At 34.6% G+C, this 14,267-nt stretch overlaps 1 protein-coding gene across 7 annotated transcripts in view; it reads left to right on the top strand.

The window, feature by feature from the left end:
- CNTNAP4 (contactin associated protein-like 4) overlaps window positions 1–14,267 on the top strand; it is a 212,448-nt gene that overhangs the window by 180,933 nt on the left and 17,248 nt on the right. For all 7 annotated transcript variants that reach the window (XM_014942078.1, XM_014942081.1, XM_014942083.1 and 4 more), the window contains exons 15-16: window positions 286–413; window positions 9,776–9,946. In XM_014942078.1, the coding sequence (XP_014797564.1) occupies window positions 286–413; window positions 9,776–9,946 (299 nt within the window). The remainder of the gene's footprint in view (window positions 1–285; window positions 414–9,775; window positions 9,947–14,267) is intronic.

A 14,267-nucleotide genomic window follows, 5' to 3' on the forward strand; every position in this document is an offset into this window, starting at 1 on the left:
TAAATACATTAACTTAGGCAGCCAGTTAGTACCCATTTATGTCAAAAAAGTTTTCTTATGCTCATGCAGACATGCTTAATCATAAATCTGCCCATTTCCCATGAAATTATTTCAGTCCTGACAAAGTATCACAATATCAATCAAAGCATATGTTTGCATGTACAGTTGCTTGTATTATCCATAGTTATGCAGCACTTTTTCAAAGAATTTAGTTAATTCCTTTTCCCCAGATATGTATCAATGATAATAAAATGTATTCATAAGTCTTTCATTTTACCTTTTCAGGACTAATGATACTGGATTCCTCTCCTACAAGGAGCATCTTCCGGTAACTGAAATTGTCATCACAGATACCAACAGACCAAATTCTGAAGCAGCTTACAAACTGGGGCCTTTGCTTTGCCGTGGTGACAGTAAGTAACAATGGCAGAGTTTGCTAAACAGCAGTGGGGTTTGACTGCAATAATTTTTAAATTTTGTCTGCTGAACAGAGTAAGATACACTTTTATAAAAATTTCATCCAGTTCTTTCAATTAGAAAGGAAAAAGAAAAAATGCCATGGTCCAGTGCAAACAAGGGTAGAATTGTAAAGATATATTTTTGATAATACATATCAATAGTGAAGAAAGAAATAGTATCGTTTTCAAACAGATATTTTGAGTACAAAATCCAGTGGTTTTATGGAATTTGAATTAAGTTATGAACAAAAATTTATGTGAAGGGGACTTCATAACTGGTTTCCATGTTGTGGGAGAGATATACCCTTCACTAGTTATACATAACTCTAACACCAAACCTTAAACATTTTAACTCCTCTGAGTATTTGTACAACTAAGAAAATTATACTAAAGGAGATTAATCCACTGTATGCAGTAGCTATGAGCAAAGTTTCAACTCCACATAAGAATTCAAAATTTAGGAATTTATACAGTAATTCAAAACATAAAGCTTGTACATCTAGAATATGTATGTAGTAACCAGAAAAATATCATGTTTGAAAAAAATCATTTAAAGGTAATGAGATAGCTGGAGCAAAACCGATACCTTATTGAAGATTTGTGATCATATTTCTGATTTCATTAATTTCAATCCTCATTAGCAAACATAACAGACCAAGTGTATGTTCAGTAGTAAAATATTGCACAAAATACTGCGGCTACTGCTGTTTGTAATCAAAAGTCAGGAAAAGCAATGCTATGTATCATCCTAAAGATCTTAACTGAGGAGTTGAATGGGCAGGATTTTGTCTACAGTTGAGTAAGGGAATAAAATATTTAATGAGCTAAACTGATTTGCATCAAATGTTCCTCTGAGTTTTCATGAACTTCACTATTGTTTCAAATAATTATATGTATCTATTTTTATTTGTTATCTGATTTTCCTCTTTCATCATATGATGCTGTGTTTGTTTTTTAAATTTCTTCAGCCTTTATGAACCAGAGGAAATGAATACCGGTAAAGAAGTATTGGTCTGAACTTTTAGGCTCACTCAGGAGACTGCACAGATAAATAAATATAAATTAGCCTGTATTTATTTTTATGTCATTTCCATTTTCATCCCTGTTACTTGCCAGGGTAATCATGCCTGGAAGATTTGTTAACAGTTGTGTGTTGCAAGAATGAATTCTAATTTTCTTAATAAAATTATAAGACATGAAAGAAAGCCCTGTTGGGTACTTTTCACTTGACTGACATATGATTGTGAGCTGATTGTTTATCCTACCTATGAAAAAAGCAATTCCCTTCATGGGGTTATGATGCAGGGTTATGGTATAATTCAGAGTGGAAGGAGTGGGAAAGTGGAAAGGACTTACAGCAGGATCAGCTGTGAGTTCAGACCAAGTCTCTCCGGGCTTTGTCAAATTGGGGCATGAAGCCCCCAAGGACGGAGCCCACACCATTTCTCTAGGTAGCCTACTCCACTGTTTGGCTGTCCTCGTTGGCGATATCTTTTTACTTTGATCAAACCTAAAACTCTGTTGTTTCAACTTATACTCCTTGTCTTTGATACAGCTTATCCCAGTGTAAAGAGCCTGGCTCCATCTTCTTGATGATTTCTCTTTAGGTTTTTGGGGCTACTGTCAGATTCTGCACAAATCTGTCCCCTCCTCCAGGCTGAACTATCCTTGCTTTCAGCCTGATGGGCAGGAGAAGTGCTCCAGACCCAAACATTCTGGTGGCCTCTCCCATACTCACTCTTATCAACGGTTTTCCTGCAGGACCTAAACTTGGAAGTAGTATGTATATATTGTCTTACAAATGTTAAGCAGAGGCGGCTAACCACTCCCATCAATTGACTGACCGTGCTTATACAGCCTATAATGCAGCAGGGCTCTGTTGTGGCTAGGGACAATGAAGCCAACAACATGACAGCAATGAAACAGAAGTATTTACAGCTTGTGTAGCACTAATTAGTGGGGGAAATTTCAATTTCACTACTCACCAAGTTCCAAACTACTATTAATTACATAACCTGACCCCATTTATGACAAATCTTAAAACATGGAAGCCAGCTATCTTCCCTGGGTGAATCATTAATTATATTATAATATATAATAAAGTATATAAATATTAAGTATCATATAATATGTTCTATATTATATATTGTATTTTTTCCTTCATGTATCACATAAAATATATTAAAGATACAATATCATTATCATACTATGCTATTCTGTATATTTTAAAATATATTGATATATAGTATAAGATATATGATATATAATATATTGTGTATTGTATTACATGATATTAATATCTTTTCTCATCTACAACATAATTATATACATTACAAAAAATATTCTACTCTATTCTATTATTTTAGTTATTATAATGGAAATGTGTGAGTGAATGACATAAGAATTTTTTAAAATGACCTTTATGTATCAGCAGCAATTTTTATAATGAAAATTTTCTTTAAAGTTCAATTTTCCAGAAAATGTAAAAAGCTATGAGGTGTAATAGTTTCTGAGTTCTACATGTTAAATTTCACACTAGACAAAAATGATAAAACAAGTCTAAACTCTCTTGTAGGATCAACAACAATACATCGGTAGCATTTTGAAGCTGCAGGAAGGAAGTAGGCCATTATTAAGATTTTTTTCTAGTCTGAGGTTGCAGACACCCATGAGGGTCTAATTAAATTCACTTTTAATTACATTTGTTTTCTTCTGCACTTTTGGATAGGTGGAGAACACAAAAAAGATCGGGTAGCAAATAGCCATTTCTCAGAAGTGATGTCAAACAAGGAAAAATAGATCTTTTTGAATTTACATTTGTGATTTGTACTCTCCACAGAGATTATTGCTTGTTTCTGCTTCACTCTCTAAAACTAAATTATAGAATTCTAATTCATAGTGGATAACCTTTTATTAAAGATGTTTTTTGTTCCTTCTGGTGAGCATAACTTCTTCACAATAACTCACTGAGTATATAAAAATGTGGGGAAAAGGTTTACTTGTATTTGTGATACAGGTAGTATTTTGTAAAATGATTCAAAACCAAAAGATCATAAATTCTTATTGCATCAATAATCTATTCCTTGTCAGACATCTATTTAGAGGTAAAAATAATTATTTATGCCCACAGCAAAATAAAGTAGACCCCTAAACAATTCAGTACAGTTATTTTTATATAGAGAGTTTCATTCAGATATTAGTGATTTTTCTCAGCATTTGTGAGAGGCTTAGGTATCTATATTTCTAAGATGCCAAAATGCAATGAAAGCAGTCATGATATTCTAAAGGAATATGGCCGTAGGATCTGGTGACACTCAGTTCTATAGGTATGAGTAGTATTCACCCAGTTCTGTGACCTTTAAAATATTAGGGATTAATTTCTATATTCCCTATTCTGCTGTACAAAACAATGTATTTAATAAATTGCATGCCAGCAGTCCTGGTATCAGATTGCAAAATATATCTAAATATAATGAAAGTTATGACTAAAATTAACCTATATCAACTGACTAGGGTGACAGGAAGGATTTTGAAGCATATGAGAACAGAAGAAACTTTTGGCCATTAATAGATAGAAATACTATGTTTCTCATAAAAAAGAAATACACATCTCCATTATTTTTGTAAATCCATATTTTGATTAAACTTCAATAGAGAGTCAGTTAATATGGGTAGACTTTTATAAAACCACACATTAAAAGGGGTTTTTTATTGTTTTCCTTGCAAGTACTGACTTGAAATAGTCTAATTTATTACTATGAAGTTCCAATAACTATTAGAACATTCAAATATATCCAGAACACTGAGAGGAAAATTGTGTGTCAAAATGTGTCAGCATCAGATGCATTCTAGGTCCGAAAATAAAATTTAATATAGAACGTAATTAGATAAAACATAATATAAGGATAGTGCAATGCAATGTAAAGACAATACATCATTTAGCATGAGTTTATATGTAGTCAATATGGCTAAACTTTTGAGGGACTTTAGTGCTGTTAGAGGCAATACTAGTGAGGTGAGATACTTGGAGTCCAATTTGACAGAGTGTCATGTACTAGTTTAAATTTTTAAAAAAAAAAGGAAATGTACAAATTCATCTACAAAGTACAAGCAGGTAAATGTGAGCCAATAATCCATTCAACATGAGTTCTCAGTTTGATATTTACACCAAAAAAAACCCTAGTGTGAACATTGGATATAATAGTTTTAGAGACTGTACTAACTGATCATAAGTGCTATCTTCATTAAAGCAGCAAATTTCTAAGTTTAGCCAAAAAAACCTGTTTCCCATATCTGCAGTAGCCTGAGAAATCAGGGCATGTCTTTGACTGTTAATAGCAGCAGTATCTGTATGCTGAGTGTTCACTTATGATTATTACTTAGTTTTACAATATTAATTTATTCTTGTCCTAACCTTAGCCTAATCAACATTATTTTGATCCTCTTTACTGCTTCTTGCATAATCAAGAAGTTTAATACAAGCCGATGGTTACAGTTTTACATTACATTAAAAGGTTGTAAGGTTAAAGGATTGCATTAGGGAAGTTAAGAGACGCATTTTTTAGTGAAGGCCTCTTAAACTTAATCTCTTTGCTTAACTTGGGCAAAATCTGAGGTGATATGCTCAATTTAAATGCAATTTCAGAAAGTTAGAGCTTTCAAATTATGTTCTTGAAAACAGGAGAGAGAATCAGAGAAAGATCCAGTAGTCAGGATTTGAAGCTAGCGCAAAGGGCTGAGTGTGTGTGCATACATATATATATATAAATTAACAGAGCACTTGTAAGTTTTCTATAAATGGTCAATTTTTAATTTAATTGTTTACGTATTTTTCCTAGAACAAATGCTCTTTTTCAACCAAGAAATTATTCAGGGAATTTATACAGTCTGTGGTGTATCAGGGGTTGGACTAGATGATCACAGTTTTCCCTTCTGGTATTTTAATCTGTGAATCCTATAATAAGCTTCAATGTAGTGAAGCTGCAAGTGGTGATACAAATGGGGCAGCTGAGCTCCATGAATTCTCAGAGGCAAACAGTTACCAGCTGGTCAGACTTCATAATGTTAAGAGGATAGCTTTAGAAGAAGCAATTTGCACACTTCTCGGTAATTTTGGCCTCCTCTCTGCTGTGCTGGATGAAGGGAAATTTTTTCTTGTAGCAAAACTGACAGAAATATTGGGCAAATATGGAAAAAAAATAGATGTAACTAAACCATGTAATGGGTAGTGGTGATCTTCCTCCTTGGTTTTGCACAGGAATAAAAGGAAAGCAACTCCACACACCCACACACCCCCGAAAAAATGTCAAATCCAAACAAAACAAACAAACAACATATTCATCAATGACCTAGATGAGGGGACAGAGTGTATCCTCAGCAAGTTCGCTGATGATACCAAACTGAGAGGGCTGGCTGACACTCTAGAGGGCTGTGCCACAATCCAGTGTGACCTGAACAGGCTGGAGAGCTGGGCAGAGAAGAACTTAATGAGGTTCAACAAGGGCAAATGTAGGGTCCTGCACCAGGGGAGGAAGAACTCCAGGCACCATTATGAGTTAGGGTGGATCTTCTGGAGATCTACTGTGGAGAAGGATTTGGGAGTCTTGGTGGATAGCAAACTTTCCATGAGCCAGCAATGTGCCCTTGTTGCCAAGAGGGCCAATGGAATCCTAGGCTGCATAGGGAAGAGTGTGGTCAGTAGGTCGAGGGAGGTCATTCTTCCCCTCTACTCTGCACTGGTGAGGCCACAACTGGAATACTGTGTCCAGTTCTGGGCTCCCCAGTTCAAAAGAGACAGGGAACTAGTGGAGAGAATCTGAAGTGGGGCAACTAAAATGATTAAGGGATTGGGGCACCTCCCTTATGAGGAAAGGCTCAAAGAGCTGGGGCTCTTTAGCCTGGAGAAGGCTGAGGGGAGACCTTCTCTACATTTACAAGTACTTAAAGGGTGGGTTTAAGGATTAATGGAGCCGAACTCTTTTCAGTGGTTTCCAGCGGTAGGGCAAGGGGCAACAGGCACAAGCTGGAACATAGGAAGTTCCATTCAAATCCAAGGAAAAACTTCTTTGTGGTGAGGGTGACAGAGCACTGGAACAGGCTGCCCAGGGAGGTCATGGAGTAAGGGGACTCTGGAGATTTTCAAAACTCGCCTTGATGCAGTCCTGAGTAATGTGCTCTAGACAGCCCTGCTTTACCAAGGGACTTGGACTAGATGATCTCTAGAGGTCCCTTCCAACTCTGACAATTCTGTGATTCTGTGAAACAAATAAATCCATTAGGATACAAATAATACATGATCACATAATTTAAAGATCAGTTTAAGAAGCCAGATAGGGAGGAGCAGACCAAAGACATCAGGCAAAATCCTGATCAACTGTAGTTTAAATAAGGTCAGATAAGCTAGTAGTGTGGATGAGACAGGCATCTACAATTTACAATGAGCACACTTTCTACAGTATTAACCTTTGTTACTACTACCGTGCACTTATAAACTGATCACAGTGACATTCCAGTGAAATTCAAAGATGCTGTCAGTGTACCAGAGACCAGAATCTGTTTTTTACAGAGAAGAGCACTCTCTGCTGGATGCTCTCCCAGTACCTTTTAAGTGTTTCACAAAATTCCTCTAAGAGGGACAATTTGGAAAAGATGGCAGGCACAATAACAGTCATCTTCACAAAGACTAGAGTTGCTTTGAGAACACAGCTAGCACGTCCAGGTTAACAGTAGTGTGTCTTAGCTATGTCAGTCCTTAAGACATGGGTGGTATTTTATGTATCATGTCAATGAAAGATTTGTTTTGTTTGGGGAAGAGGGAAGACTAGTCAAAAAAACATGTACAGAAAATATTGTTTGGGAACATACGATCTTTGTTTTCTCTACCTCAGCACTTAACATTCCTGCTGATGTTTCACTCTGAAAGAATGTATGATACGACACTGAGAGATATTAAGAAAAAATGATACAAATAATAAACAAATTTCAGTTTTGATTACAATTTGAGCGCTGTGATTTGCAATTGCACAATTGTCTCTATAGTCACTTTATCTTTGCAACATTAAAATAGGAAGTTTATCTACCTTATTCTTATTTGTTTCTTTTTCACGTTACAATTTCAAGTTGGTAAGACTAGTTAGTATATGCCAAAATCTAAAGTAATTTTTGCAATACAATATTGCAAAAAATATTGCAAAAAAAATATTGCTGTTTTATTTATAACAAATGGGATCTTTGTTTTTACACATTTTGAAGACTGCAGACTTACTACTCAGAAAAAATGCTAAATATTATTGATTTCTAAGTACATGGTGTTTGGCAGTTCCAGAAAACTAAATAGGAGACTGTGAGCCATATACTGTAAAATTAAGAAATTCTTTTCCCACCCTGATTTACAACGGCATAAGATGCTTTGAAATATACTATTTCTAGATCTATATTTAATGTGCTTCATTGATACAGCAACTTAACATTCATAAATCACACATTTTTCAGAGCAGAGAAAAAGAATAACTAGATAAGAGAAGACAGGAAACAGAGAGGAAGAATAAAACTTCCTATCCCTGCCCTCCCCCAAGGTCTCCATTTTGACTTACAGAGATAATTCAAATGCTTAATTGAAGCTAATTGTATCATTATGCTACTGGAATACTGCCACTATTGTCTCTTTTTACTAGCAATGTTCTGCCAATTTTGCATTACTAGTATTAAACTTCCTATTGTTTTTGAAATACTGGTAACAGCCAGCCCATTGTTTTTAAATAGCTGTTATATACTTAACTCATAACTGTGGTGAAGTTTGCTCTGTGGGAACCATGAGTTGAAACAGTTGAGGAACATGGGCTGAAAAGTGATCCCAATATGTAAGGCCTTAGGCTGATTGCACTTTGCACAGGAGGATAATTCCAAGGACCCTGTCAGGCAGTGCAGAAGAACCAGGTGCAAAGCTACGCTTTCCCTTCCCATCTTGAGTCATCCATTCACAGCTCTGCCCTACCATGTAAAAGTTGTCCTGATGGCTGCTCTAACTTGTGATGGCTGGCAGTACTCCCATGTGGTGAGTGGCACAGCAAGCAATTATCAAGATATGTATCAATATCATGCCATGCTGCTTTTCTGTGTTTGGGATCTGAATGTTGATTAAAACTGCAAAAAGTCAGGAGGAATGAGTGAATGGACTTTGGTTTTACTTCACGGTGCTGTGGACCAGGCCTTTGTGTTCACTGTATTGTAGAGTTAGATTTTGCAGATCAGAAAGCAATGTGTAAATTTTTTTTTTTTTCTTCCCCCTTCTCTCTCCACCCCAAAAAACTAAGAGAGTGCCTGGAGCAAAAAGCAAAAATCATAGTTTTGTGTAGTATTTAGAATCAGATCAGAGCATTATCAGAGAGAACATGTAATGGCCTTGTTCAACTAGATAAGAAGGTGTTAAACGCCTCATTTGATTTAGAAAGCAATATAGCTTAATGAAGAAATACAGATAGATCTGTAAGAATACAGCAATAATATCAAGGTACTTCTAGATGAACATCATAAATGCAGATTATGTTCTTATTAGAAGAGGGTGTTATTAGAGATTTTACATAAGCCTTTTAATAATCAAGAACAAAATCTAAAAAATTTGATTAAATGCTATCTTAAAGAAAAATCATACCAGCAAAATATCTATATTGTATCTTGTGACCTTTTCTTTGAGCAAAACAGACTTACATTGGATTTATCATGTAAGTAAGCATGCACATGAGTTTCTGAACTACAGTCATCCAAAGGAGAAGATACTTTCATAATTTTTAATTTATTTTTTTTTTAATTCCTTCCACAGTAATTACTAGGAGCTGTGTCCTACCTTCTTTGTGATGTCTGGTGAAACTTCACTAGACTACAAAAATGACAAGACTTTTTTTTTCTTTTTTGTGTGAGAAATATACATAACAACTGTGAATTATAGTTTATACTAGCTAATGTAGGTATAGCACTTCATTCAAAGACGCTATATTTGTTTACTTCATAAAAGGATATGTGAGGGCCTAACTGGACTTTCTAGCTGAGATGCCAGGTGTTTTGTTTCCCTTTAATTGGTTTTCGGTTGTCTGAACAGAGAACCTTAATTACTGTTGCTGAATCATTTTTCTATGTCTCCAAGAACCCCACTACTTGTTTTATAAAAAAGCAGGAGGCTTTTGTGGAAGTTAGACTCCCTGAACATTGCAACCCATTCCCAGACCTGGGCACTTTCCTTTGTTTAATTGGTTATAAAACTTATGCTGTCAAGATTAGATAACACTGTATCTATCACTTAATTTTTAATTTTAAAAAAACAGGAACATTTTGGAATTCAGCATCCTTCAACACAGAGACATCCTACCTACATTTCCCCACCTTCCATGGAGAGCTCAGCGCAGATGTTTCGTTTTTCTTTAAAACTACTGCTTCCTCAGGAGTGTTTTTAGAAAATCTGGGAATTCAAGACTTCATAAGGATAGAGTTATACTGTAAGTAACAGGACTGATCATTATTATTGTTATTTTAGCACTTAGTTGGACTAAATTAGAATTAACTTACAAAGTTCATCTCTTAAAGCTGTTCTCTAGCTTTATTACTGTTACTACTGCTATTGGAGCTTTATCATTCCCCTCAAAATCCCAGCACTGAGACCATAAAAATGCCCATTCAAAGATAATTTTTGCCCCAGAGCATTCCTAATGTAAGAGCACAGCAATTAACCCCTGACTGCTCAGACTGTTCCTCATTCTCTTACTCACTGCATCACTGCCACCAAATTGCCTCCCAGCCAGGCATTACATGTGGCTGCTGGGAGATTCACTCAGTCATAACGTACAACTCAGACCTTCTGTGGCACAGTGTCCTTGTTTATTCACACTTTCTCAAAATAATTTTAATTTTTTTTTGTTAGTATATACCCACATCTTGAGAATTTTACACATAAATAAATATTTGTTGCATAAAATAAAATGTCTCACTAAATTCAGTAGGAAGACTAATGTAGAAAGAAAGCTTTGTCTTAGTTGATTCAATGTTTTAGTCATATTGGTCATTATTAAAACGAAGAATATTTAAAAGGATGAAGTACCACTTCAAAAAACTTTTAATTTCAAGTGGCTCATTAATTAAAAAGCCTTATATTTGATATATACCTCTGACAGTTCTTTAGAACTCTTTTTCCCTTGGCATTAGACAGTTCCTCATTATTTTACAAATCATTGTTTAATCACTCTCAAGTACTTTCCAGTGAATAGTACAAATAAATATATATATATAAATATATAAAAAAGATATATATGATATGATATAGATATAAATATATATATCATATAATGTAAAATATTACTATAGAAACATTAATACATCTTTTTTTAAAAGTAAAATATTTTGCTTGCTTTTCTGGGGTTTTTCTTGCCAATATTGATGTCTTAGGTTATTGAAACAAATAGAAAAACACCTACCATGTTCTTCTGTAGATGGTTTAATTATATAACATTGTGTAATGCTAAATCAATTTGGTTTGCATTACCTAAAACTGTAGTGCTGTATTTGAAAGATAACCCGTTTTCAGCAGGTTTTTTGCCACTTTTATCACAGACTGCCGTCGGTGAAAGTTCTGTGAACAGGTGTAGACACAGTAGCATGATAACCTCAGTGCCATTCCATACAGAAAATATACTGGGTCAGTACTTCAGTGTAGAATCTCTTAAGCAGTGACAATATTCTTGAGTAAGAAATTATTTCCATTTTCAAAATTTACAGTTAAATAATGGAAACATTAAAGGAATGTTTCTGAGAGCTAAATTTAGTCAGACAGTTGGCATAAGATCATAACCGTTTCTTCAGAATAATAATATGTAGACAAATGTCCCCTTCATTCATAAGCATCCAAACTACTGTATACTTCTGTTTTGTGGTATGACTTGTGACTAGTGAGAGATGAGAGAAGCAATAAGTGATAAAAGTGAGAAATACATATTTCCATCACAAGGACCTTTCTCTGAAAAAAAAAAAAAATCGCCTTGAACATTTCATATTGCATAGGATCACTTAGATTTCACCATCATATACTCCTTTATAACAGGTGTGAATGAAACTTACACTTGATATTCTATTAATAGTTCCACATATTTTTTTTTATTTGTAAAATAATAACAATAATGAAAATGTCAAGTATTAGTATTTAAGGTGAGGATGTGTCAGAAATAATCTAAAACTCAAGGTCATTAACATTTGGCATTCCCCACTTGTAAACACAATGATTTTACTTAGAATTTTATTGATTGTTCTCAAGCTTTATATCTAATTCTTTTATTTTTAACATAGTGTACTTTAGACCTTTAGGTCTAACTTTGCCAAAGCAAAAGTGCCAGATCAAGAATTTTAATGGGAAATATGAAGTTTAGTGCTGTTTGTTTAGTTTTATGAATTTATAAACACTATTGTGCATCTGTATATAGTATTCTAGAAGGCTGTTGCAAAAATGAAGGTGTGTATCCTAACTGTATTTTAAAATGCAACGGAAATGAATAGTCTTGAGGAAGATACTTGATCCTTTCTTTTTTTAACAGATTCATAAAAAATTAAAGTCTTTGAATATTTTTTTTTTGAGTTCCTGTAATCTTCAGCAGAAGTAGTGGTTGAAAACAACAAGGCTTATTCAACTCTGAAGAGCACACTGTTAAATAGTTACATGACTTCAGGTTACAGCCTCTAGCTGAAAGTCTGAGTAACTATGTTATACTGAGTGCTCACTGAAGGATTATTTCATATTTAAAAACAATGAGTTAAACAGAAATTGAAGGTAGGATTGGAAACACTATGGTGTGTTGACTTGGAGGGTCTTCTGTGGTTGCTTTGGAAATAGTTCTGAAAAGCCCAGTATGCAGCTGCTGTTGGCTTCTGTCTGCCCAAATTCACAATCTGTTGTCCAGGATGAGTGGAATGCTATTGTTCCCTTTATGGAAAGTGCTTGGATTTTGTATCCTTTGGCATATTACTTGGTAATCACGTTCTGCTTCTGCATGTGATGCTTAGTCTTGATACTCTAAATGGTTCTTGATGAGTGTGCTTTCTGTTAGTCCTTTTAGCCATGGCTAGCCATTGACCACACTCCATGATTGCCATCAACTGCATCTTCTGCTCCACTTTGCCAATCTATAGATGTGCTCTGCCTATGTTTGAATGCATTAGGGCCACAAGAGTCCGTGCAAAGTTTGGAAAATTTTGAGTAACACCAAGGTAGGTAGGGCCCACAAAGTTTTTTTACACCTGAAAAGAACTCCCGGACATATTCTCCCCTGCTGCCCAGGAAATGACCAAAGTGCTCTTTCCTTGGTCCTTTGTCTCAAGAGGAGAAATTTTAGAACTCAGTCAGCACTTCTCCATGTCCTGTGGCATGCCTTCCACAGGTGGTTTGACGACTGTGCTTGTAAATGTCAAATTTATTCCAAATTGGCAGTATAGATGGTTTTAGCAGAATTATCTAAAATATTGTGGAATGTTTACTAATCATATTTTTCAGTTTTTCTGACATATTGTGGTCAGTCTTCAAACACTCCAATGGATGACCAGTCATCCTTGCTACCTGGGCCTTCATCTCTGGAACTTCTGGGATTTGTTCCCTTTTTCAAGATTATATTAAATTTTTATTGGTACTAACATAACTCATTATTTCAGTGGCTATTTCAAAATCTTTATTATGTGCTTTCTTGCCTTTAAAGTCTAAACAGTAACATTATTTATAAGATCTTTCATTCTGTTAGGCTATTTAAGAGGCACATTCAGTGAGTTCAAAGCAGAATTTGTGTTTTCAGGCTTCACTCCAACAGTATCCAGAGGATTACAAAGACCTCCCTCCAGAAGGTAACATTCAGCAGAAATTCTCTTTACACAATCACATGGAGTTTCTGTTGCCTTTGTTTTCCCACTGTGTGGTTTTTTTCCTTTCTTTCACCCCTCAGCAAGGGGAGACTGAATTCTCAGCTTTGTCCCAATGAAACAGATTTATCCTAATATTCATGTTACTAAGGAACTATTTTTAAACATCAGTTATTTCTTATTGAATAAAACACTGTTGATTTTTAAGCAGAAGAGATCATTTATTAAAAAAGCCATTCTGTTTAAAAATTGACTGTACATTATGCCATATTTTGTTTGGGAAGTCAAATGCTTTGTTGTTTTGTCATTTTGCTTTTCTATCTCAGGTTCAACTGTTACAGAAAAATACAACAATCACATTCAGGTCTTAAGAGATTGCAAGCATGTGGCATTACTCAGTCTAAAGGTTGGCCAAAGTGGATCTAAATGTTAAAAAGTCTAATGGATCTTTAAAAAGATAAAAGAAAATAAAAATACTTCATTGAAATATTATTTTTTTTTAATTCACTAAATTAGTTTCTGAAGCTCATTTTTTTCCCTTGGCTAGTAATTGTTTTCCTTTTCTCTCAGAGTCTAATGACATAATGGGGAACTTTTCTCTTGGATTCATGGAATCTTCTCAGTCCTCTAGTCTTTTAATCAAATTCTTAATAATTTAAAATGTTGATAATCCCTTGTTTAGGGATTTCTTATTTTCATACATAATTGTCCTGTAATATATGAAAGAAACAGTTTCAGAGAGAATATTAATAATTTTCAGATCTTTAATTTCTGTCATATTTCTCATCTTATTATTTTGACCTGCAAAATTTCCGTTATGATTTTCTAAGCAAACTATGAAACCATGTAATGAGAAAGTTGTTTAGAGAATGACTAAATTTAATTAATTGTATACATACTCTTACAAAGTACAACAAAAATTTGCCCTCT

Source organism: Calidris pugnax, unplaced genomic scaffold (assembly GCF_001431845.1).
Source record: "Calidris pugnax isolate Ruff unplaced genomic scaffold, ASM143184v1 scaffold115, whole genome shotgun sequence".
In the NCBI taxonomy this organism is placed as follows: Eukaryota; Metazoa; Chordata; class Aves; order Charadriiformes; family Scolopacidae; genus Calidris; species Calidris pugnax.